The sequence below is a fragment of the Larimichthys crocea genome, chromosome XII (genome assembly GCF_000972845.2).
Source record: "Larimichthys crocea isolate SSNF chromosome XII, L_crocea_2.0, whole genome shotgun sequence".
In the NCBI taxonomy this organism is placed as follows: domain Eukaryota; kingdom Metazoa; phylum Chordata; class Actinopteri; family Sciaenidae; genus Larimichthys; species Larimichthys crocea.
In genome coordinates this window covers 11,470,693-11,496,657 of record NC_040022.1, presented here as the reverse complement: position 1 = coordinate 11,496,657, position 25,965 = coordinate 11,470,693, and the positions used below count along the sequence as shown (strand labels likewise).

Genomic DNA, 25,965 nt, shown 5'->3' with positions numbered 1-25,965 from the left:
AAAACGGTTGTATGACAAAATCAGAAGGGTTGAAGCAGGTTTTAATTTAGGGATTAAGTCAAGCTGACAAGCCTTGTGTACATTTCCTGTGTGTGTGTGTGTGTGTGTGTGTGTGTCACATGTTTCTCTAATTAAATCACCTTTAGGTCTCTTGTTGTTATATTGACCCGCATGAAGTCCTGTTGTCTTTAAGTCGAACACACACACACACACGGAGGCATACACCAGCATGCGAACAGGGTTATATTCTCATACGCATTCTCATTAATGAATCGCTTAGCAACAGCAGACGGTTGCCTAGCAACAACATTACCAGTTCCAGCAAGTTGGGTGTGTTCAAAAGTCACACTGTGGTAAATGAAGAGAGGAGGAGTGTGTATGTGTGTGTATATGTGTGTGTGAGTAATAATTATGCTACCAGTTGGATAAATGAGATGTTCTGCAGAGTCAGCTACTTCGTGCAGAACACAAGCGTGGTAAAACACACACAAACACACTGTGCTTCAGTACGCGCTACTGTAGAATGAATGAAAATATTGCATGTGTGTCCTAAACCTGCTTTATATCTAATGGCCAGTAGGGGGTGGCTCCATTGGTTGATCCTAATGGAAAAATTAGCCGACTTCTCACATAATTTATGACCTCAGTAAACAGTTTCCCCATGAGTTCATGGTCTCAATCTCTAGTTTCAAGTCTTCTTCCATACAGCATGATGTTCACTTGGTTCCATTTTGAGAGGCTTTAGCTACCTTGTGGCTGACAAGTCGTTCTTAGTGAGTCTGTTCAGCACAAAATACCGGACTCATGGAACTCAAATCAAACCATCAAACTCGGCTACTGTTCGTTTGTAATAGGAGAATGTTTGTGAGCAGGCAGCCACCATTTTTAATACTTCCACTCATCCATTTTAGCCACTAATTGATACTACGTAATTGTATCTATAGCCATCCTACTGTATTAGCTGAATCAGAAAAGAGGGAAAAGCAGAAGATATGTAACTTCAAGGAACTTGGAGAAGTCCTGAACAAAGTAGTGGAATAACTAGATTGAGCAGGTGGATAGGTGTGTCCCTGTACTTTGGAGGGATGCTCAGCTGTGCTCAGTTGTGCTGTTCCTGGAACAGATGAGAAATCAAAGAACAAACTGTTGCGTAAAGTAGAAAAATGGTGATAACTTTTAACTTTTCATCATGTTAAACTTTGGCCATGTTTCATATCCAACATTGTAACCATTGTAGGAGGGAAGAAGGGAAAGGAGCTTTAAGCTCCAGGCTACATTAGGCAGTAACAGTTGATTTGAAAAGTCTACCTCCAGATAGTTTACTCCAGAGTATTAGTAACTTTTCATGAGATTCAATAACTGTCTTCTGATATCACACCACTGTAGTGAAGGTTTGGGTTTAGACACAAAAAAGGTGTTGGTTTGGGTATGTTCCTCAATTATCATTTATAATCTCCAGATAATCTGTTAGAACATCTACAGGCAGAGTGAAACAATTTACAATATTGTAAATACTCTTCAACTATAACACCTGTAACTGTAGGTGGACTTACATAAAACAGTCGAATCCCTGACCAAACTGTGGTGGAATTCCATCATCAGGTTTGAGAAAGTAGAACAATGTATGAAATTTTAAAAAACGACATCTCTGGTTCTGCTGCACCAACTGTCCATCATTGGTATTTCTAAACTAGTCTTTTTACCATTATGAAAATGACATTTCTCAATCATAAATGAATAAACTCTGGTCCTTGAGGTATCATCACGCAATCAACAAACCAACACAGTAGATACCTACATCATCATCACCATCACCATCATCATCATCAGTAACTAATTCCAATTCCTCATATTATTGCACTTACCTAAATCTATAGGAAATCATAGATAGTGTGTATGTATATATATATGGTGATGGTATTGGTTGATAGTTGATACTGCTCTTTATGAGAGATCTTTTGTGGGAAAACAAATTCATACGAGAGCATTAAATCAAAAATATAAGACATTAAGGAGGAGGTTAAGGTGATGCATCGAGCTGCAGCATTGGCAGCAGTGAGAAGTGTCACGTTATAACGGCAGCGCCAATCCAATTAGCTGGAAAAGAAATTCTAATAGTTGGCTGACTCTGTCTCTCTCTCTGTCTCTCCTCAGCAGGTGTTGGTAGGAAGTGTGTGCGCACGACCCGTCGTTGTGAGCAATCATGTTCCGAAACAGCCTGAAGATGTTGCTGGGAGGCAAGGGCCGCAAGAATAACAGTGGTCAGTACCTCTTTTATCATCATATCATCATCTCCCTGATGGACTTTCCAGTCTGATTGTACAAACACAGTCATGTCAGAACATTGCAGATATGTTCCCCTGCTGGTTACTCTGATTCCATACAGTGACCTCATTCAGCCTCTAAACTTTTGTCTTCCAACAGGTGGCAGTAGCATCGAGTCAGAGGGCTCAGATGTCAGGATGATGGAGGGATTCACTCGTTCACTGCCTTCTTCACCCCTCCTTAACCTTCGTCTGGCAAAAAGAAGTGGTAGGACTATCTATCTATCTATCTATCTATCTATCTATCTATCTATCTACACACAACATAAACAGGACAACATACTCTTCACACAGAGGGAGAAACAGATGGCAATCCCCAGCTGAACTGCAGGCAGCAAACAAACATGGCTGCATCACACCATATTCTGTGAATGACCACATGCGCAACCTGACTGGATCATTGGTCGCACTGTCAGCTGTACTGTGTGCGTTGTCACATGTCGATGATCGCAGGATATGTTGTGAGGCTGCGTTCAAAGGAACGTTAGCTTCACACTCATTGGTCTATTTTTTTTTTTCAATTCTCTCAAACTGGACCTTTTGGGCAAACATTTCTCAAGAGAAAACGATTCAGTTCTCACTTAAAACTCAAAACTGTATTTAAACAACGGGAATGGCACTATAATGGCACTTAACCTCAATATACAAGATTACAAGATAGAACATGAACACAATGAAAAAAAAAAAAAAAAAGTTGAACTAAGGGGAAAACGTCAACATAAAATTGGCTTAACTTTGTACTGCCCAAAAGCTACATTACTAAGAAGAATCCAGGTTTTCATCCATCGTCTGTCGTTGCCAAATAACTTTTATTCGTAAGCTTAGACCAACAAAATTCTAAATAAAGATTTTGTACAGCAAATAATTCTCAAATTGGCTCTTACAACCATATGTAAGGAGAGAAAGCGCTGCATAGTATGTACCCTTGATGAATGAATATGACGACTATGCCATCCCCTATATCTATTTTTGATGAGCAAACTGCACAAAGAATCCAAGAAATACAGTCCTATTTATTTATTATTGCATTATCGGCTGCAGTTATTACATGGTAGCCAGCCAATAACATAATAACCAGCCAATAACGTAATAACTTATTACATTATTGGCAAAATGTTATTACCTTATTGGCCCAAAAACTTTATTACCTTATTGGCAAGTCGTTACGTTATTGGCTTTATTACATTATTGGACGTTATTACATTATCGGTTGCTACAGACCTTATGAAGAGAGGACGGTGAAAACTTGACATCACCCACAGGTTTTTGAAGCGCCATTTTGAAACCCAGAATATGGACGTAAATTCAAAGCACAATCCACAGAGAAAAGGTCTTTTTTCATTCCAGCTCAAAAATTCACTATATGTCGGCGGCCTTATTGGTGAATTTTTCGGTATCAGTCTCAACAATCCCATATCTGTCAGGTATATAATATAAGCATCAGATCTGACTCTGACAGCTGGGCAGGACCTCAAACACTTGATCTTGATATCGTGAGTAAACAGACGACAAACACTAACACAAACACAAAACTAGAACACACCTCTTCTCATTCAAACCAGGTGAGAACGATGAGCTTAAAGGGTTAACCATGTGCACAGTCGGAAAGGTTTAAGAGATATGGAGTTGATTAGGCCGCCATTATGATGTAATCGTTTTACGGGATAGTCAAACCATAAGCTGTATAGGAAAAACACCCCCCGCACCCCCTGCATGGAGTACAGCAACTGGTTGAATCGAGCAGAAACCACAACCAGCGCTAGAAGACCTTTTCTTCTTCTTCTTTTCCTCTCTCTCCTGTCACACACACACACACAGCTGTGACCTGTTACACTGTGTCTGGCAGCCGAGGGGTGTGTGTGTGTGTGTGTGTGTGTGTGTGGGGACCTTTGACCTTGCATTTGATCGTCCCTCTGTGCCTTTAGGGAGAGAGAAAACGAGAGAAAACAGAGAAATGTAACCCAACCCCCTGCCAGCCTCCCTCTGCTCTGCTCTCCTCCCCTGCTGTTCCTCCTCTTCCTCCTCCTCGGGGTTGACTTGACAGACTTCTCCTAAACATTACCATGTGGAGTCTCTCTCTCTGTCTCTGCTGCTTTGCTCCCTGTCAAAACAGAAACATAATGAGCCGAGGCAACTTCTTAAAGTCGGTACACACAAGCTCTGATTTCAGTTTATTTCTCTTCACTCCTCGACGTCTTTCCTCTGCTTTACCTCTCCCCCGTTGTCTTCCTCTTCCTCACCCATGTCATCTCAGCTCTAGAAAGGCATAGCCATGTGTTTGGTCAACATTTAGTTAAGGCCAGAATCTGGCTTGACGTCTGTTTACTGTATGAAAAATGATTATGTCATAGAAATGCAAACCACTTTTTAAAATCTGTAGTAAAAACAAAACAGAGCGAACGGTGACAGCACAGTTAATGCATTCATGCTTTATGTTGTCACGTGCTACAGTCACTGACTATTGGCGGTTTTGTTGAATGTTGAAGCTGCTGATGAACTGACTTCTTCGTCATGCCGTTTGTTATTCCACACTTTAATGAGGTGGTAGCTAAATACAGTCGAGATGAAGAGAAACATCCAGCAGCATTATGGCTAAATGTTAATCAGCTTTTAGTGTCTTAATAGCTGCCATCTCAGCTTTTGACTATAACGGCAATTTGGTGTTTTATGGTATCTAGCTTTATAGCTGCTGATTGCAGGCTCCTCGCCTCTCCTTCCTAGCATGAAGGAGAAACTGTGGTGGCATCTATGGTAGTTAGTGTTAGTTTTTCTCTTGTGGGCGACATGACGGTTCAACATGGTGGAGGACCCGCAGTGTCTATAGTTATGAAAGGTTCATTCTGGCCCCTTAATTCCACCGGACACAGCTCTGTGTTGGCGGCATTGCTGTTTGCATTCGTTCTCCACCCAACTTCATTCTCCACCAGGAGGATTTCAGAGCTTTGCTCACCAGACTTTGTTAACTTGAGTAACTAGCTACGTAGTTATATAGTTTTCCATGTGCCTGTTTTTACCATCTGGAGTCTGCACAGGGTGTCTTATTTTGAAAACTGAGCGGGTGTTCGATGCCATTTCTGTCTTCCAGCCAGCTCGATCTGCTCATTGATGCTAGCATCCATCAAAAATAGACAAGGCTTGTATTCTCTGAGAAAGAGAGCGATGAGCCGCTTCTGGGGAACTTCTAAAACACTCCACAGTGCTTCTTGTGTGATCAACAAAAATATAATGACACAAAATATGACAGCACTTATTTTCAGATGATTAATCACTAATGAAAACATTACATCTCGGAATTTCACAGCAGAAACAAGTTGCAAACACTGACATGGCAAACTTGTTAGTCAGCAATAGTTGCTTATTTACACATCCTGTAACATTATCTTTCATTTGGAGTCTTTTAGCTCTTTTTTTTGGTCTCTACCAACGCCTGAGGGAAACATCTGGCTCTTTAGCTGCTAAATGCTTCTACCGTGTTCACTTACTGTGGCTGTCTGCTGTTTGGTGAAGAGCAGGTAGTGTACAGTGTGATTTTAGAGCTTTGAGAACCAGAACAGTGAGGTCAGAGGCCTGAACAATGAGCTGAAATTCATTATTCATGTTCACATTTGTTGACTTATTCATCATTTGATACTTCATCACTAAAAAAATGGATCATAGCCACTATAAATGGATTTAAATGTAAATGATAAATATTAGCACGGCAGGCAGAATCTAAATGATCAAAGTTTTTCATCAACAAACTGATTTAAATGGATCAGAAAGCTGAAAGAACACATTTTAATATTGCATTATCCCCCACACTCCCTAGATATTATGTCATATGTACATTTTTTTATGTATTGGGAGAACAATCCTTAAGAAAGAACAATCTGTAACACAGTTTTCTGCCAAGCTCAAAACATTAAACCCTATTTTCTCAACTTCATTTCTTCGTAAAGAAGAATTAGTGTTACACTTTCTGCCTTCTTATCGTTTTCATACACAGCAGGATATCTTTCTCACTTTTCTTGAGTCACTGAAAGGTTTCTCTCTTGATCCTAACTGATGTTTAAGTCAGTCTTGCTCTTTATTTAGTACTTTTCTTTCTACGTTTTTCACATTTTCTGGTCCTAAGTGGATTCCGATCTTCCATCTTCACTGTGATTTGTGGTCAGATGCTCTTCTGTTCTTGGAAAAAGGAGTTAAACTGTAATTGCAGCATTTCTTTGCCGACCTTCATCCGAGTCCTTCCCTTCTCTCTCTCTGGCTGTGTTTTTCTTCCACAAGAAGAAAGAAGACCGGACTGTCTTTCTAAACTTTCCTCGCGCTTCTCGACATGTAACAGATTACTTCTCTCCGTTCAGCTCCTCCTGCGGTCCTTCCCTTTCTCTCCTGTGTGTGTGTGTGTGTGTGTGTGTGTGTGTTTTGGGTTGGAGGAGGGGAGGTTTTGATTTGCGGTGCAGTCAGACGAGGGAGGTCGTCTTTCAGACCAGATATGGAGGCTCCGCTGTTGAAAGAAAAACTCTTCTAACACTTGGAAACTTCTTCTTGTGCTTCTGACCAAAAAGGACATGATCTGAGAGGATACTGAATCTTGTCCACCTCATGCTCTACTTGTTGTTCTCTCTCTTTTTTTGCCTGGTTTGGAGGAGGCTCTACCTGTGAATGAAAAGGATTGCATTTTTTTGGCTCCAGAGGACAATAAGCTGTGGATTACAGATCTGCTGTGAGTTGAAGTCAAGTTTAAAAGTGTGTGGTTTCACCTCTGAAAGTAACAGCATACCTTTACTTTACGAACACATGAAGAGTTTTATTATCACAGTATTCACATGTTTCATTGTCCTGCTTGTTAACTACAGTCATCGTGCTTTACAAGTTAGAGTACCTCTAGTGTGTTTTCTTTTCCTGGAGAGTCCCTTCCTCTTCTTATCTCCTCATTCCTACCTCCTTCATCTTTCTCTCCCTCTCTCCTTTGTGTATTCTGGAGAAGGAGGAGCTCAGGACCAAAGAGAAGAGGACTGGATGGTGATGTCATCATGTTCATTTACATTACACACAACAAGAAAGCTTGATGGAGAGGACAAACGGCACAAAAGCAACTCAACAAACCTCGCTAACTGCTGACTTAAAGAACCTTTCTCCTATTCATCACGCTAACTGTTGTTTTCTGGGGCAATAAGTAGCGCCCCTTTGATTTGTTGACGCCGCCCTCTACATGGAACCACTCTGAACCAATCAGGACCCCACTGCTAGCTAGCTATGGACTGCACGGCAGCTATTTTGAAAGCGTGCGCCCGCTCCAGGTCCAAGTGGTGTCGCCATGAGCGGTCCTCCATGCGTCGCCCATGGAGACCGGCGGACGACTATGGCTGTGGTTGTGGCGGAGTCATAGCGGCGGGGGTCGTCGGCCATGCCTCCAACCTCCTGCACCGCTTGTTGTTTTACATCTGCTGTTGTCTGTCCCACGAGGAGAGTTCTGAGCTGTGTCGGGAATGGGTGGAACGTCCCGTAGGAGGAAGAGGCAGGAGTGAGGACGAAGGTAAGAGCCAAGGACTCTGTCCTGATAACCCAGATGACATCATCAGGGTTATTTGTTCCAACTTTGGTAAGATCTCTACAGAACCACAGAAGATGTAATAAAACTGCTTTTACATGCTCGTACAGAGTACGAAATGATGAACAAACTGAACTTCACGTGCCCCTTTAATAATATTTATCCATTACAGTCAGGTACAACATACTGTCTTTGAATACATCCAAAATTGATCGAATTGTAGTGTTTTCCAAGGTGAATTGTTTAGTGGAGGTATAATACCTACTACCTACAATACCTACATCCAGCAAAATCTTCAAAGCCAAGTCTTTATATTGTTCCCAACAAGGTTTTCTCTGTTTTTGTGTCATCTCTGATTACAAAAGGTGAAGCCATGCGAGTAAAACATGGATTCCACTGTGTTCACTCAATCTGTCAGTGCTCAAACTGAGGTGGCCTTTATTTCAGGTGAGGCAGCCACAACATGACAGGAAATCCAGAACTGATTCATCCAAGAGCACCAAGTTTTGAAACCAATTTGACATAGAGGCCAAATTGTGTAATGGCGCACAGTTGCCCCAAAACTTTGCCCAAAGAATATCCCCCCTCTCCCCGCGCAATATGCTTCCAGTATATTCAGTGCTTGTAATTTGACATCGAACACCAAAGTCAGACAGTATTTAGAGGAGCAGAGTAGCATCAATGTCAAACAGCCTTTTGCAGTCAATCCTACCTTTTCAGAGTCTGATTTGTGTGGCCCTCATAGTCACAAAGGAATTTTCAAGTGTCAGGTTGCTTGATGTCGATGGCGGGGGAATGGAAGCAGACAGAGCCGTGGGTAAAAAAAAAAAAAAAAGGCCTGTCTTGTGTGGTTGATGTCTGCGACCTTGACGACAACAATTGTAATTTCTTTCCATATGTATTGATCCATTGGCTTACTGACATCACCGACACCCCACTCTCAAGGCTGAGTGATAACCGGTGTACATCAACTTGAGATGGAGGCTCAGGGAGCAAACAGGGGCCATTGTCCTTGTCTGAAATGTCACATAAATCTTTAGCAGCTGTGAGGATTTATGCTTCTTCCTACTACCAGATATGATGTTTGATACATAAGTAATACTTTAATAAAAATGTGTCTTTTTAATGGTAAATGCAGACACAATAAACTGAAGGTAAACCCGTCAACCTGTACAATGAAATAACATAGATAATGTATATTCTCTAAGACTTGATGTCTTGACTGACGGGTCCAACCACCAATCAAATGATGAACAGATGTGCCAGAAACAGTCTGGAGGCAAACTGAGCGTCTTTGTTCCTTTGTTATATTTATCTAAGCATTTATTTAGCCTTTAGTGGCAAAGCCAAAGTGGTTGTGCATCCTCAAATCTATGGCATTGGAAGCTTGGGAACTTTCAAGAAACTACTGCCACCAGTCATATCTACGTTTTGACCATGCTCTCCAAGAGTAGCACTTCAGCTCAACATGAAGGCTTGACGAACAAATAAATTGGTGTTTTAGTTTTTATTTTTAGCTGGGTTTAGTGTTTTGTTTTTTTTTATTCACAACCACATATGTTTGTTTTTATCAAAACCACATACTCCTGTCATGGGGTTTGTTCTTGTGTTGTCGCTCGGTCGCCCAGACAGAGACGATCTAGGAGGGTATACTTGCACAGAACAAGGTTGTGCAACGTGTTGTCCAAGAAAATCTATAAAAAAAAACAAAATGCTTAGAGCTGAGAAATGCCATCACAGAGAAGGACATGATCATCTTTCAGATATCAGGATAATTGCGCAGTCTTTCAGTAGCTAATCTTGTCAGTAGGCTTTTTGGTAACAGGTTCAAACCCTGTCTGTACCTTTTTAAATACCCATGTTTACAACAGAATCCAACTTAATCTTTAGGAAAGGTGCTGTAGGTAGAAAATTAGAACGAAGAAAGGACGTGAGACAGATGGAAAGGAAGTAAGGGAACAAGAAAGGACTGAAGGAAGGAGATAGGTGAAGAAGACAAGAGGATGGAGATGAGAGAAGAAGGCAGAAAGGAAGGAAAGAAGGGTTGATGGAAGGAATCAGAAGCTGCAGTAGTTAACTAGACAGAAATGGAAAAGTCTGTGCTCGCTGTATCTGATCTTTCCATTTTATTTTTCTTCTTCTAAAAACGACTCACACACCCTGTCATTGACTGACCACACACACATGCGTGTATGTGCGTGCATACACACACGGTCTTCCCAGTGTGCTTTGTGTTTGGTTGGTTTTATTTTCAGTGTGTGTGTGTGTGTGTGTGTGTGTGTGTGTGTGTGTGTGTGTGATGCTTCTCTGGTATTTAGTCCAACAGTCAGCAATTTATAGCTGTAATTATAGACTGTCAGAGAAAGAGACAGAGAGTATGAGCTTTCATGCTGTGGCTTACAGTCTTGTGTGTGTGTATATACAGTGTATATACATAGAAGTGTGTGTGTGTGTCTGTGTCTGTGTCTGTGTGTGTGTGTGTGTGTGTGTGTCTACTCTTGGCATATTTAGGTCATGATAGTGAATATATTAATATGAAGATCAATTACACTTCCACACGCTGTCTTCCCAGAAGGCTTTGCTTCGAAGATCATGCGTGTGTGTGTTTGAAGTTCTCTCAAGATTTGTTCTGTTTTCATCATCTCTTCTGATCGGACATATTTATAACTGTTCTTCAACCTGATTGGACAGATGCTAGTGCGAGGAGGAGGCGGGGCTCCACGGCAACAAAGTAGATGATGGATGGAGGGACAAACAAGAGAACACGAGATTTATGTGGCTCCATTTGTATTTGACCATGCTGTTACTACTTAGCGAGGCTACTACCGTGTGTAGAACCTAGCACATCGCCCTTATTTACATACTAATTCGGTGTTGTGGAACACAGCCACAACCATAGCTCCATTTTAGCTCAAAGAATTGCTGTATCTAAGTACAGCCTCACAGGGCTGCCTGCGTGGCTGGAGACTCTTAGTCTTGTTAGAAGTTTTTTTGCTGAAAAACAGCTGCCAGCTGCAGCCAAAAAGGATGTTGTGAGAGCTCTAACAGTGAACTGAAAGACACTAAAGCTTCATAGAGCTGAGGAGAACTCTGTAGGACTCTGTGGGTTTAACGACACCTTTAACATACTCAATTATTTAAATAAATGTAGTCAGAAACCAAAGGTTTGGACAGTCATAGCAGAACAGCAGACAGATTTAGCCACTAGCTGGTGTGCATAGTGGAGCACTGAGCAGCTAAAGTGGCGTAGAGGATATTTCTGTCTGGAGAAAAACAGAACTATAAGAGTGAGTGTGAACTTTGGACTTCTATTTGCGAAACACAAATCAAAGTGAGTGATAATATTGCTCCAGTTTGTAGCAGCCTAAACTGTGATAATGTGTCAAAGGACTTGTTTCCACTGACTTAATTAAGTGCTCTGAAAAGGAGCGAGTTGTCACAGTTCAGTTTGTTCAAAACAAATACAAACCTTCACTCTCTCACTTTCCAGGTGAGGATGAGGAGTTAGGACCTCCGCCCTCAGTAGACGAGGCAGCTGACGCTCTGATGACCAGGCTGGGCTTCCTGCTCGGGGAAAAGGCAATCAGTGGAGAGCCGGGGTCATCTTACCACGCCCAGGACGATGGACAGGTAATCAGCTCGCACACACATACACACTTACAAACAGCTAGGCTGTCCTTACCATCACAGTCAGTGTATCTTGTTTCTTCATTGTTGTATGGTAATATTGTGAAAGGTCAGTCTAAAATGTAGAAATGACTTAACAGTTTCTAAAATATTAAAACATTCATCCCTCAAATCACTTGTGACATTATTGTGTTTAAATTAACTGTGAATTTAAGAATGATAAACAACTATGAATACATTTAAAGGTCCAGTGTGTAGAATTTTGTTGCATCTAGTGGTGTAATCGCTGCATTGCAATCTCCTCACATCACCCTCACTTTCCTAGTGTGAAGGAGAAACACAAAGCCCTGTTAACAGTCAGTATTTATTTTGTCTGTTCTGGGCTACTTTAGAAACACAATGTGTCAACATGGCGGCCTTCATGAAAGAGGACCTGCTCCTACTGTAGATATAAAAGGAGAATTTTTTAGTAACAAAAACAAAAAGATTCATATTTTCAGGTGATTATACATGCATGAAATCATAGTTAGAAATATTGTATTCCATATTTGCCTTATTCTGAAAATAAAGGCCCCAAATCTGACACACTGCACCTTTAAAAAAAAAAAAAAAAAAATAGAATAAAATATTTTTTTTCTGAATTACACCAAGCAACAACAGTTTTAAAACAGTTTATTGGACAACATATACACTATACATACATCTGTGATATGTAAATATCAGCTGATAAGGGAGCTTGACATGTTGGGCGAGATGTAATTACAAGTAAAAATCCTTCACTGGAAGCTTTATTGCTGCAGCATTATTATATAAAAATAAAAAACATCAGGCAGCATCAGAGCGCTCTCCTTATATTATTATGTATTGCATTATGACTACTTATGCATTAACATGTAAGTACATGCATTTGAATGTTGTATCTGCCTGTTTTATGTAATATTTGGTTGTCATGTACTGTGTAACAATAAGCATAGCCCATTTAATATGCCTGTGGTTTTAAACTTTTACTATATTTACCACGTTATGAATCATTTATTTACTGTCTTGTTTTTAATTACCTCTTTTATTTGTCTCATTAAATTTAATTTTAATTAATAATTTTTTTCTTCATTGCTTTAGTGAGAAATAACTGTTACTTTTGTAATTTTATTCTGGTAACTGCAGATGTCTGAATATGTTGGAGTAAAAAAACACCATAATAGTGCATACCCTTTGTTGCAAAAGCAAACATTGATTCATATATGATGGATAGTAACATAATGTAAATGTAACATGCTGTAGATCCTATATTCATGCACACACTCAGATGAAAATACAATCTTCTCTTCTTTTCACCACAGAGGATCTCTCCTTCCTCCAGTCTGGCCAGTAGTAGCGCCTCCCCATGCTCCACACTGCAGCCTCCTGCTGGAGGGGAGGGCAACAACAACAAGCATGCCTCCCCCAACCATGCCTCCGTCACCTCCCCCACCTCAACACTGGAGAGCAGAGACAGCGGCATCATAGGTGACATATTTTGGACACAGCTTCTTGAAAAACACCCTCACACTGTTGAATTATTCACCTTCTCTGTCATCTTTCAGCCACGTTGACCAGCTATTCTGCTGAGTCGGCAGCGGAGCGGGACAACGGCACCAAGTACCCCGGTGATGGTTACCACGGCAGCAGCCTGAACCTCTGGCAGCAGGTGGGCCGGCCGGTGGTGGCCTCCACCTCCTCTTCCAGTATGGTAGCAGCGGGAAGAACCAACGAAGGCTTCCTGTACAGGGTGGAGGACAACATGGCTGCCTCCACTTACAGCCTCAACAAGCTCCACCCAGATCGAGGCCCTGACTCCGCCCGCTCATCAGGCTCCACCCACTCCATCCCTCTCTACCTCATGCCCCGCCCCAATTCAGTTGCTGGTAAGATGGCAGACGGATGATGTATGTTGTGTGTGTGTGTGTGTGTGTGTGTGTGTGTGTGTGTGTGTGAATCAAGTGGTTTCCAGTCGTGCACTGCGCTCCCACACACTCTTTCCTGTTAGGAAGGAAATACATCATTCTTTCTTAACTGTAGTGAGTTCACTGGTGATAGAGAGCAAACAAAGACTCGCTTCCATGATAATTATCTGTCCATTCTGGGTTTAAAACAGAGCTTCTAACAAAGAGAGGCGTATATAGTCTACCACACTGCAGCCAGTGCCTGTGTGTTGTTAGAGTTAACATTCTTTTTCCACCACTGCAGTTCAGGATAACAGGAGTTTAGTTTCACTTCAGTTTTATTGTCATATGTAGGTTAACACAGGCTCAACAGTGCAATGAACTGTGTTGGATAAGAAAGACAGGTCAATGTATGAGTGTGAAGTCTTTGTAGACTTAATGAGATGATAATTGTCACTGAAATTTGTCTCCACTGTGGCCTGTTTTATTAGAAAAAAAGCTGCTGAAGCTGCATTTTAGCTTCATTCAGCAATTTGTTTTAGTGTTACGGGCTGCAACTTTAACTCGGATCAGTTTTATTTATATAGCGCCAAATCATAACAGAAGTTATCTCGTGGCATATAGAGCAGGTCTAGGCCGTACTCTTTATAATATTATCTACAGAGACCCAACAGTTCCCACCATGAGCAAGCACTTGGTGACAGTGGCGAGGAAAAAACTACCTTTGATAGGCAGAAACCTCGAGCAGAACCCGGCTCTTGGTGGCTCATGTTCATCTGTCTTTACTATTGTCTTCAAACTAATTCTTTTACATCTGCTGAATGTGTACAGAGGAAACTGCTTTCTAACAAATTCAGTATATAATAGGATAACATAAGTGCTGGCCAAAAACATGAAGAAATAACTGGCATGTTATTGCAGGTTCAAAGCCACGAGAAATGTGAGTCTGGTTCTTTCTCCCTGTGTTGTGATTGTTCAGTTATCTCTTGTTAACCTTCTCAAAAATATGTAATTTTATTGTGACATTTTCATTTTTAAATGATTTTTGATGACTAATCTTGAGCTAGCACACATGAATATATCCAGTTAAATGTGATGTGTGTGTGTGTGTGTGTACATCCTCATCCATCTTCCTCCTGGTCTATTTTCTTCATCTGCAAAACCATTACTCACTACAGCTCCACGTCGTACTGTATTTGTTAAGCAATGACTGACTTCTCTGTGAAACTGGTCCCTGTTTTACTCTGAAATGCAACATAATCACCAACTCACCAACGCACCAACTTCCTTTTCATTCTTTCAGTTTGACTTTAAATATTAGTATATTTAAAATGGCTGTCTGTTGGATCTGTAAATAGGATATTGTTTGCTAATATGTGAACCATATCAACCATATATGTTTAGAATATGGCAAAGTTATGCTTGCAACTTGTTCCACAAAAAATCTAATTTATTATTATTTTTAATTAGCAGCAAGTAATAAACACAAAGTAAACACAAAGTCAGATAGACTTTATCAGAGATTAACTTTTTTTTTTTTTTGTCACACACACTGGTCCCTCGTTTATCGCGGGGGATACGTTCTAAAAATAACCCGCAATAAACGAAATCCGCGAAGTAAGGTTTACAATTATTATACATGTTTTAAGGCCGTAAAACCCCTAACCACACACTTTTATACACCTTTTTACACGCATTTTGTACAGTACTCTCTTAGTTAGCCAATCAGGACGCAGAACACAATGCGCGTTCATACTGTACAGTACGCTGTAAAAAAAAGCATGTAAAATTACACTAAAAAAATCTGCGAAACAGCGAGTCCGCGAAAGTGAACTGCGTTATAGCGAGGGACAACTGTATAGAGAATTTTACCCAGTAGGCTTTAAATGTGTCAGCAGGTGGCTTCCCTGCTTCTAGACTTTATAAAAAGAAGAAAATCCAGCTCTCTATGTTTTTGTAGCTTTCTTGGCAAAAGTTAGATGATGAAAATCAATACCACTCTCACTGGTAACAATGAAGCTACCACAAAGTGATTCTTAGCCTAGCTTAGCATTAAGAGTGAGAGCAGTGGGGAAGTAGTTCTGGTACTGTCTAAAGCCCAAACAACACGGGTATTTAATCTGTCCACGAACAGAAACGAGGTGCCGATGAGCTCCATGGCTTTAGTTTGTGATGTGTGGATACAAAACAGCCAGGCTGAAAAACATGTTCACATCTCATCCTCCCTTTCCTCTTTTTCCTCTCTGTGTCTCATAAAATCTAAAAACCATGAGTACTTTGGGAAAGGAAGGAAGTGACATGTATGACGTTTCTCAAAACACGCACACACGCACACAGGATATGAGGCATAGCCAGCAGTGACATTCTCTGTGGTGTCGGAGGATTGTTACAGGATTAATTGGATCAAACTCTAGGTAGGTTTTTTGTCTGTTTTTGTCGGGAGTCGTGACAGCTCAGTGTTTCCAACGTTTAGCAGCGCTTTGGTAGCTTTCAAATCAGCTTTACAGCGACTGTAGTGGAAGTCAAGACACAGCGCTCCTCTGACAATATCCTTTAAATCCTGTCTGCTCTTCTCTTCACTAACAATAGATAAGAAACGGAAGACAGATTTTTTGATTTTTAACTTTTAGCCACAGATATGCATAACCACTGTCAGTCTTCTCTCATTTTTGAAGCAGACCTTTCAGTGTTTCAGACCAATGTTTTTGATTGTGGTTATATTTAGAGTTCAGCTTCTTTTATGAGTGCATGCTGTGGTTCCTACAGGTTCTTGATCTGTCTGTTGTTGGCTCCTGGGCATTGTTGAACATCAGCAACAAAACAGCACCGAATTCACAAAGTGAAAAGTTATTCCCCATTTAGGATAATTCACAACACTGTGATGTTGCCAAGCAACCAGCGCAGAATCCAGGAAGTCACTGCTTGATTCCAACAAACCTAAACATTAATTACATCCAACATTAATGTTATACTTAATTAATGTTGGATTTATAACAAACTGGAGCTTCTTCTACATATATGACTGAATGTATTATTACTATAATATTAGCTATTATTTGCCCTGTCAATCATAGGCAACATCCAGACTGAAATAAAAGGAAAGGAGAAGGATGAAGAATACAGGTTTAGAATGTTTTGGGCTGTTGAAGCATGTTTGTCCTTGTCGGCTAGAATAATGACCCCCAGTAAAACTACAACTTTTCATTTCTACATTGTGGTTTGTGTTTAGATTAAACTAATGAGATGTACCATGTTAATTAGTGAACTTTAGACAGGCTGATATTTAGATTGTGTTACCCTTGGAGAACCAGGCTAGCTGGTTTCACCTGTTTCAAAATCTTTATGCTAAGCTAGGCTAACCATCTCCTGGGTGTAGCTTCATATTTACCAGTGAGAGTGGTAAATCTGATCCAACTCTCATCAAGAAAGCTAATAATGCCATTTCCCAAACTGTTGAATCGTTACTTTAAGTACAGAGCTGGATTCAGGACGTGTTTAGCCTAGCTTAGCATAAAGACTGGGAGCAAGGAGAAAGAGCTTGGTGCCAACTGACACCAACAAAACTTGCTAGGTATAAGTATGTGGGTAGTTTACTTTGCGGACCTCAGCTGGTATTGCTGGGCAAAGGAAGGAACTTTTTATGTATCAGACTTGTACCTTTTGACATTTATCATAGAAGAAAATGATATTTTCTTACAATTCATTTGCAGAAAATGAACCTATTCATCTCTCTGTCTCTCTTTAGCCACCAGTTCTGCCCACCTTGAAGATCTAGCCTATCTGGATGAACAGCAGAGACACATCCCATCAAGGACGTCCCTCAGAATGCCCAGACAGAATTCTGGGAATCGTAGTCAACTGGACCACAGAGGTAAATGCATGCAAACACACATACTTTCAAGTATATTTTTCCAAGCAGCATTATGACACTCCTCTCTCTCACTCTTCTCCTGCAGTTCGTTTCACCCCCTCTCTCAACCTGAAGCCCCTCCACTTCGAGGTACCCGGGCTCACGTCTGATTGGCTGTTCACCGGCAGGGAATGGCTCTTCCAGGAAGTGGACGCTTGTCTTCGCGGTGGCGACCCGTCAACCAGCCGGGGTGTGGTCATCGTCGGCAACATGGGCTTTGGCAAAACAGCCATCATCGCTCGTCTGCTAGCACTCAGTTGTCATGGAAACCGGATGTGGCCAACCGCTGCCGGCAGCCAGACCATGCCAAAACGTAAGACATCATACACACCTCACAACAATCTGTGGAAACTACTCTTTACAGTGCTGTTCATTGAGGATAACATCATAAAAAAGTTTTTTTTTTTCAGATCTTTTCAAATAACTATCAGATTCACACTTTTCTTTCAGTGCTATCAGTAATCCAGGTGACTTTCTAGATACTGATTTGCCACATGAGTTTTATGTGTAATATTCAGTATACAAATGGAAAGGAGATGTTAATGAGCTCCATATCTATAGTTTGCAATGTGATCTCCATATACACCTCGCAAAGACTGACGTCGTGCAGTTCTTTTTTTTTTCTTCAATTTACTTTTATTTATATAGCACCATATCATAGCAAAGGTTATCTCATGACACTTTTCATGCAGATCAGGTCTAGACCGTACTCTTTATAATATTATTTGCAGAGACCAACAGTTCCACTACGAGCAAGCACTTGGCGAGCAAGCAAGCTCTTCGACAGGAGAGGAGCTTGATAGCTCAAAGTTCTGGCTCTCAATCTACTTTTGGAAACTATAGGAACCACAAAGAACACAGCATTCTGAGAGTGCAGTGTTCTAGAGGGGTAGTAAGGTACTATGAGCTCTTTTAGATATGATGGTGCCTGACCATGAAGAGCTTTATAAGTAAGGAGAAGAATTTTAATTCTATTCTAGATTTAACAGGTAGCCAGTGCAAGGAAGCCAAAATTGGAGAGATGTGATCTCTGATCTTGGTTCCTGTCAGAACACGTGCAGCAGCATTCTGAATTAACTGCAAAGTCCTAAGAGACTTATTGGAGCAGCCTGATAACAAAGAGTTACAATAGTCCAGCCTAGAAGTAACAAATGCGTGGACTAGTTTTTCTGCATCCACTTGAGAGACAATGCGTCTGATTTTGGCGATGTTATGTAAGTGGAAGAATGCAGTCCTCGAAATTTGTTTTATGTGGACATTAAAGGACAAATCCTGATCAAAAACAACTCCAAGATTCTTTACAGTGGAGCTGGAGGCCAGGGTGATCCCATCTAAAGTAACTAAGTCTCTAGAAAGAGAGTTTCTGAGGTGTTTGGGTCCAATTACAAGAACTTTTTTACATCATGATCTGCTAATGAAGTATAAACCCCCACCAACTTGAGTGAAGCTGATAATGATGGGCTGAAGTCAGGGGCCGCCTCTAAAGTGCATGGAAAACAGTGACAGAGAGAGATTTTCTGATTTTTGTGAACAACTTTCTCTTTTTTTTTGTCACAAACAGACCAACTTTATTTTTCTGTATGTTTTTGTCTGAACCTTGTATTTCCATTATTAATTCACAGTTACATAGCTTTTTAAGGTGAGGATCAAATACAATTCTATTATTTAGATACATGGTTTAAAATACTGTGTTATTTTGTTGGCAGCTAAACTGGTATTTAGAGGAATCATTGTAGATTTTTTTTTTAAAGGAAATAGATTCATTGGAAAACATAATAAGGCCATCAAAATACTACACCATTTAGAATTAAATAAACCAATTCCTGTAATAGAGGTGAAACGAATGGTTCAAAAATGTAATCGTAAACCTTTAACACCAAATTAACTCTGGTTCTTCAGTCAGCAATAAATAATCTGCTTCTTATTGATGGATTTAGACAGTTAAAGATGCCTAAAAATTTGTAGATATGTCTACAAGAATATGTAGTAATGTACATGAAGTTCAAACAAACAAGAAACAAAAAGAAGTCATAGTTCCTCAAAGATAAAAACCTGATGTCGTCTTAGAAGAATTTGATACAGTATGACCTGAACTCGCTTCAACAGGACTCAGTAAATTGTTGGCAGGAATCCGTATCATATGCTTGCCAAAGGGACCCCCAGTGAGTTATTCCAACCACGACTACAACTTTATTCATTCTGTACGAGACAGCTGAGTCATCATGCAGAACCCAATAAAATCAGCAAGACTCACGACCTGGATCCGGACTCACGGCCAAGCGAGCCACCAGAAAAATCCATTAAACCCTGGAGTGGGGAAAAAAACCACACACACGAAAGCGGTAGAAATGAATTTAAGAGTAAATTTGACAGCAGCCACAGAGAAAGAGAGATCTTTACAGCTTTACTGAGATTTAAAAGTATGATATTCTTCTCTCAACCCTACAGATGTAGAGGCTGTTTCTTTCTCCCATGAATCCATGGGAAGAGGAGGGGGAGATGAAGGAGGAGGAGGAGGAGGAAGCTGCCCAGGGACTCCAGAGATGAGGAGGAGACAGGAGGACGCGCTGAGGAGGCTCGCAGGACAGGTAGGATCCAAACTTTACCTAATGTCGACATTAGGTAAAGTAGGTAAATCGACATGCTGTGTTAAGGTATTGGTGGTTAACTTCTTGCCTCGTCTTCCTGTCTTGGGTTTGCAGGTGGTCTCGTATCATTTCTGTCAGGCCGATAACTGTTACACCTGTCTGGTCCCGGAGTTCGTCCACAACATGGCGGCAATGCTAAGCGACGCCCCTCAGCTGTCAGCCTATCGCGAGCTGCTGCACCGGTCGCCGCAGCTACAGAGCACGCTGAGTCTGCGCTCCTGCATCCAGGATCCGAGCGCCGCCCTCCAGAGGGGAATGCTAGAACCTCTGGACGCTCTCTACAGAGGTACGTAATACAGTCTACTGGATTCTGTTCTCTAAAGACCGGCTCAGTATTTCATCTGTCCTCTTTCTGTTTTGTTTTCCAGACAGGAAGCTGCATGTGGAGGGGGCGGGGCTTATTATATTGATTGATGGGCTAAACGAGGCAGAGTTCCACCGGCCCGACTACGGCGACACACTGACTTCCTTCCTGTCCCAAAACATCCAGAAATTTCCTTCCTGGTTGAAGGTCATTACCACTGTCAGGACCAGTCAGCAGGTACATACTGTACACACACACACACACACACACACACACACACACAGGAAAAAACATCATCAAATTCATCTGTTGGATGTTAAATCCTATTAAAGCTGCCAACGTTTTGGCATTTTTAATATGATGTTTTGAAAATGCTTTTATGGTTGACCCAGCAGCATCCATGGTCGCCAAATTCCCTTTTAAAATCCAACAATTTATGACTTTCTTAACAGCAAAAATTCACATACATGTAAATTGTTTGATTGCAAACAGGACTGTCTCATACCAAAGTCTAAAGTCATAAACTGTTAGATTTTTGAAGGGAATATGGCACCCATGGCTGATGCTGGGTTGAACATAAAAGCTTACTGGTGTTGTTTTAATCAAAATCAAGAGTGTTGTCGAGCCTTGGTTCTTCTCCACATGCTGAAGTGGTGTGCACATGGCTGTAGTATTTTGGTATCAAAACAGTGTGCAGGCTGTTGTAGTTTTATTTTGAAGTTCCTTGATTTTATCTGTTCCATCGTAGGTTGGTAATGTAAAACTAGCTATGATAGGAAAGTCAAGTTTTAGATCCAAGACCAAAGAGCCACTCTGTGTTGAAGTTGATAGCATCAGCGTTTAGGCTAACGTTAGCATCTCTATCCCGCTCTTTATTGGATTTTGACACTCAAGCAACCCCGGCCAACATTACCCATGATGACATCGCGTCATCAGTCTTTCTTTTGGAACATCTAAAGTAAAAACATATTGATTCTTCATGATACCAGGCCCTTGCAGACCCTTTTCACAGGGTTTCTGTTTCATCATGAGTCAGCTGGAAACATGACATGAGTCATCAAAAAAAATTTCAACAAACTTGTGAAGCTAACGTTTATCTAATTAGCTAGCTACATTTGTTTACTTCTGTCTGGAATCAAGGACCCACAGTCCTTGTATATTTGTGGACCGTGTATAGCTGATATGCTATATTGTGTCAAGATTGTTACACAGACAGTCAGTGGGGTTGTCTATAATGTGAATTTCATTGACGAGGCATGAACTGTTTATTGATTTCTTGTAAAGTCGGTGTCTGTTTGTGGTTGTGCTTGTGGGTAGCGGACAGACCCAGTGGGGCATGGACCACATCTTCCTTGACCCTATAAGGTGTATCTATGAGTACAGGCACAGCCTTCGGAGCTTTGGGCCACTGGGTTCCTTTAAGTAGTTGAAGAAGTCAAAGTTATTTTCTGGTCTCAGCTCAACTTATACACAAGGTGAGACCAAGGTGGGCTCATGCAGTTAGTGGGCGTAGACTCAAAGATGGCTGCGCCTAAACTCAGAGTCTGGAGTTACTGACTACAAACTAAGGTTGCCAACTATTGATTTTGAAAGAGCAACAGCCAATGGGTAAACTCCAACACTTGACTGCTGACTTTCATCACTAATTCACTCAGTAAGTCAGGGACATTCAGTACTCTTTGTTTATTGTGCTGGCACCGCTTTCCTGTGGTCCAGCCACAAACTACAGGTGATTTCAAGTGATTTCTTCCCCTGTTATCACTGTAAACTGTAGATGTGCAGCGCAAGCATGTGTAGCAGTAACTAAGATGCGCTGGGCATAGCAAGCAGTCAATTAGAGAAGGGTCCGCTTCAATTGACACAATCTGTTTCTCTATCTTTACGTTACAGGACATCACAGGTTCTCTGCCTTTCCACCGCATCTCTCTAGACAAGATGGAAGAGAACAACGCCATAGACCAGGACCTGCAGGTAGCATGACCACAGTCCGCCTCATTGTCCGTCTGTCTGTCTCTCCCTTGATTAGTACATCCATATGTCCGTCTGTTGTCTTCTCAGGGTTACTTGATGCAGCGTATCCACAGCAGTGCCGAGATCCAGAGCAATGTGTCGCTGAGCAACGGCCGCCTCGACAACACAGCGCTGGCCAAGCTGATCAGCCACCTGAAGACCCTGAGCAAGGGCTCGTACCTCTACCTGAAACTGACCCTGGACCTGATAGAAGGAGGGTACCTTGTCCTAAAGAGCTCCAGTTTCAAGGTGAGGTGGGGAAGAAGGGAAGAAAGAACAGAGTGAAGTATAAGTGAAATGAAAGTATTGTATAAGTAATTGAATTACTAATGAATTGATTATTATTATTATTAGCAGTTTACTTTACTAAGATATGAAGCAGTTTCACCAAAATCAGTCAAATAGTGGATGGTGTGTGATGCGTTATGCACGTCCCGTCCCAGATGCCAAAGTTTCATATTGTGGGAACAGAGAATTTAAACATCAGCCAAATTGTGAATGATAAAAGCTGTTGACATTTCAGTTCAAGTTTGAGAGCTGCAGACAGTTGTGTTATAAGTGTGTGCAGTGTAAACAGTTGAAGTGTCCGTTGTTATGTAAGCAATGACAGATGTTAAAATATCAGGAGAATTAAGAGAAGATAATAAAATTAAAGAGCGGGTTGATGTGTAGAGGCTGAAAGCAGTTGACCTGTCATTTGAAGTGTCAGAGATGAAAGCTGTTCATTTGTCAGATGAAGTGGAGATATGAAAGCAGTGGAACTCTGTGTAATTGTCCATGAGAAAAGCAGTAATATTTCAGCTGAAGTGGAAGCAGAGAGGCTGAAAGTGACTGAAGTATCATTTGAAAGGAATTAACCCCTCAAGCCCGACACAGTGTGTCGATCCTAACATGTAGCATGCCAAAACGTCGGGGAGAATCTCAGCTGAAAGCCTCTGCCAAGCATTGTCTCCCAAATGAAACACAATTCAAACCCAGAGCGATTATAGTGGCATGTAAGAAATACGCAAAAACAGCAACATGTCCACTTTAGTGCTTCTGCTAATTTCACCACTTCAAGGAAACCACCCATTAACTCAGCGAGCTAGTGACCAAAGAGTAGCAAAAAAAACTGATAAAATGTGTCTTATCTTTGCTGTTTTGTGGTCAAAAGTTAGATTATATAAGTTTATATGTTTTTTAGGCCAATATAAAAAATTCTAAATTGGACAGTCTTCCAGGTGAATTTACTCACACGTGACACATATCTAGATATCATTTCTGTAGTAATCTCACGTGTCTTAGCTTTCTTTTGAGACCAAGATTATACGCACAGCCATTGTAGTTGTGAAGATATGAACCATTTAGTTAGGGCAAGTCATTTCGGACAGGAGTTAGTTTAGATATGTACCACTGTAGTCAATGAAATGTTTCTTTGCTTCGGTGGACGTATTCAGTTTGCTCAGCAATAAACAGGAAGACGTTAAATGTGTGTGTGTGTGTGTGTGTGTGTGTGCAGGTGGTTCCTGTGAGTCTCGCAGAGGTCTATCTGCTGCAGCTCAACATACGTTTTCCGACCCAGTCGTCTTTTCAGAGAGTTCTGCCGCTGCTCAACGTTACCGTGGCGTCGCTGCACCCGCTGACGGATCAGCAGGTACACTCTCTCACTGTGTCCGTGTGTGTGTATCTATGTGCATGCTAGTGTTTAACTCACAGCATCACTGTGTGTCTGTCTCACAGGGCTGCCAGCACGGCTGTAGACTCTTAATCTTGTTGGCACGTCTCTGACACGTTGAAAATGGAACAATACACTTGAAATATGACTGTGACCTCTCCTCTCATCCTCAGCTCTTTGAGGCAGTGAACGCTGGTGCTCTGACCGGAGGAACGCTGAGCTGGGTGGAGTTTGCGCACCGGATGGAGCAGCTCTCATCTTTCCTGCTGAGGCGGAATGACGGCAGCAGGATGCTAAACCACGCCTCCTTCAGGGAGTGGCTGATGTGGAGAGAGGAGGGTCAGGAAGACAGGTTCCTCTGTGACCCCAGGTACGCTGACCGGCAGTGAGACAGAGAGAGTGAGTAAGACAGAGAGAAAGACAGTTTTTTTTTTTTTTCACTGAGCTGTTTATCTGTTTGTTTTCAGGAGCGGTCACACTCTCCTGGCCTTCTGGCTCTGCAGACAGGAAGGAAAGTTGAACCGTCAGCAGACACTGGAGCTGGGACATCACATCTTGAAGGCTCACATCTACAAGGTTAGCTCAGACACATGCACACAGTCCTCAGATGGGTCAGTATCGACGAGAAGGGGCTGACATGAGGAGTTGTTTTGGTGCTGTACACTGCATAAATCCAAAAAGTAATGGAGATAAATGTTCAATATCCAAAGAAGACGATCTGGCCTGTGCCATGGATAAAGGTGGTTGATAGCTCACCCTGTTACCCCATGTGTATGACTCTCCAATGATTGGTGCAGTTGTTTGTCAGGCTCTGTGATCAATGCTTTTATGATGAGCTCCATGTGATCCAGTGTGGCTAATAAATAATACTTATAAAGTCATTAACATCTTATTCTTATCCAGTTTGCATGTATAAGCAGTGTACACTCAATACATGTTTGATAAGCAAGATTTATGGGCATCTTGAGTTTGACAATAACTTCTCTCGTGAGGTATCTACATCTGGCGAATAATCAAGCAAAGGATGGTTGATAATGCAATGTCAGTCACGAGTAGGTTTCAAACAGTTTGTCTGATTATTCACTGAACTAGCACACAATTAACAGATGCTTCACAGGAGAAATTATAAGCACTACCAGATACATTACATTTACATTTAGCCATTTAGCCGACGCTTTTATCCAAAGCGACTTACAGAGAAGGGAACAAGGTATCAAGGTAGTGCGATAAGAAAGTGTTAGTGCAGCAGTAAGTGCTGTGACAATTCTTGAAAGGGTAGATTTATCATGTCAAGTTGATGGTAGTGCCAGGAGAGGAGCTAAAGAGCTGGAGGTCTTCAGGAGTTTTTCTTAAAGGTAGAGAGGGATGCCCCTGCTCTGGTAGGAACTGGTAGTGTGTTCCACCAACAACAACAGACGAGAAAAGTCTGGATTGCCTTGAGTGAACAGGTGGCAGGGCCAGGTGTCGTTCATTGGAGGAGTGCAGCAGTCCTGAGGTGACATATACCTGCATAAAGGCCTTCAAGTACTGTAGGTAGGTGACAGTACTGGAGACAACTTTGTAGTCAGCATTAGTGATTTGAATTTTGTGGGCTGCTACAGGTCGCCAGTGGAACTCGATGAGCAGCGGGGTGACATGTGACCTTTTGGGTTGTTTGTAGACCAGGCACGCCACCATGTTCTGGGTCATCTGAAGAGGTTTCACTGTGCATGCTGGGAGGCCCTTCAGAAAGGCGTTACATTAGTCTAGTCTTGAGGTGACCACAGCTTGTGTCAGGAGTTGGGTAACATGCTCTATTATTGCTACTATCTGCCTGTTTTTTACTCCTGTGGCGTCCATTCTCATCTCCAGGGTCTGAGCAAGAAGCTCGGGGTTTCCTCCTCAGTTCTGCAGGGGCTGTGGCTGTCCTACAGCACGAATAGCCTGAGCCCTGCTGTGTCATCACTGCGCAACCTCTACACCCCCAACATCAAGGTAACAGGATACTACACACACACACACACAGGTGATACAGACGGACTGTAACTCAGCGT

The 25,965-nt window shown here is 41.6% G+C and overlaps 1 protein-coding gene across 8 annotated transcripts in view; it reads left to right on the top strand.

Annotated features, from left to right (window-relative positions):
- The window catches only part of tanc2a (tetratricopeptide repeat, ankyrin repeat and coiled-coil containing 2a), a 53,146-nt gene that overhangs the window by 16,093 nt on the left and 11,088 nt on the right, over positions 1–25,965 (top strand). For 3 of the 8 annotated variants that reach the window (XM_027284828.1, XM_027284827.1, XM_027284830.1), the window contains exons 2-17: positions 2,155–2,261; positions 2,425–2,532; positions 11,348–11,487; positions 12,825–12,990; positions 13,068–13,388; positions 17,152–17,277; positions 17,363–17,629; positions 19,765–19,904; positions 20,019–20,250; positions 20,333–20,505; positions 22,159–22,239; positions 22,327–22,527; positions 23,777–23,911; positions 24,106–24,302; positions 24,400–24,508; positions 25,784–25,906. In XM_027284828.1, the coding sequence (XP_027140629.1) occupies positions 2,204–2,261; positions 2,425–2,532; positions 11,348–11,487; positions 12,825–12,990; positions 13,068–13,388; positions 17,152–17,277; positions 17,363–17,629; positions 19,765–19,904; positions 20,019–20,250; positions 20,333–20,505; positions 22,159–22,239; positions 22,327–22,527; positions 23,777–23,911; positions 24,106–24,302; positions 24,400–24,508; positions 25,784–25,906 (2,577 nt within the window). In that variant the 5' untranslated portion in view covers positions 2,155–2,203. Of the gene's footprint in view, positions 1–2,154; positions 2,262–2,424; positions 2,533–6,955; positions 7,030–7,293; positions 7,843–11,347; positions 11,488–12,824; positions 12,991–13,067; positions 13,389–15,613; positions 15,821–17,151; positions 17,278–17,362; positions 17,630–19,764; positions 19,905–20,018; positions 20,251–20,332; positions 20,506–22,158; positions 22,240–22,326; positions 22,528–23,776; positions 23,912–24,105; positions 24,303–24,399; positions 24,509–25,783; positions 25,907–25,965 lie in introns of those variants that run through there. The other 5 variants (XM_027284829.1, XM_027284826.1, XM_027284825.1 and 2 more) reach the window with 4 other exon arrangements.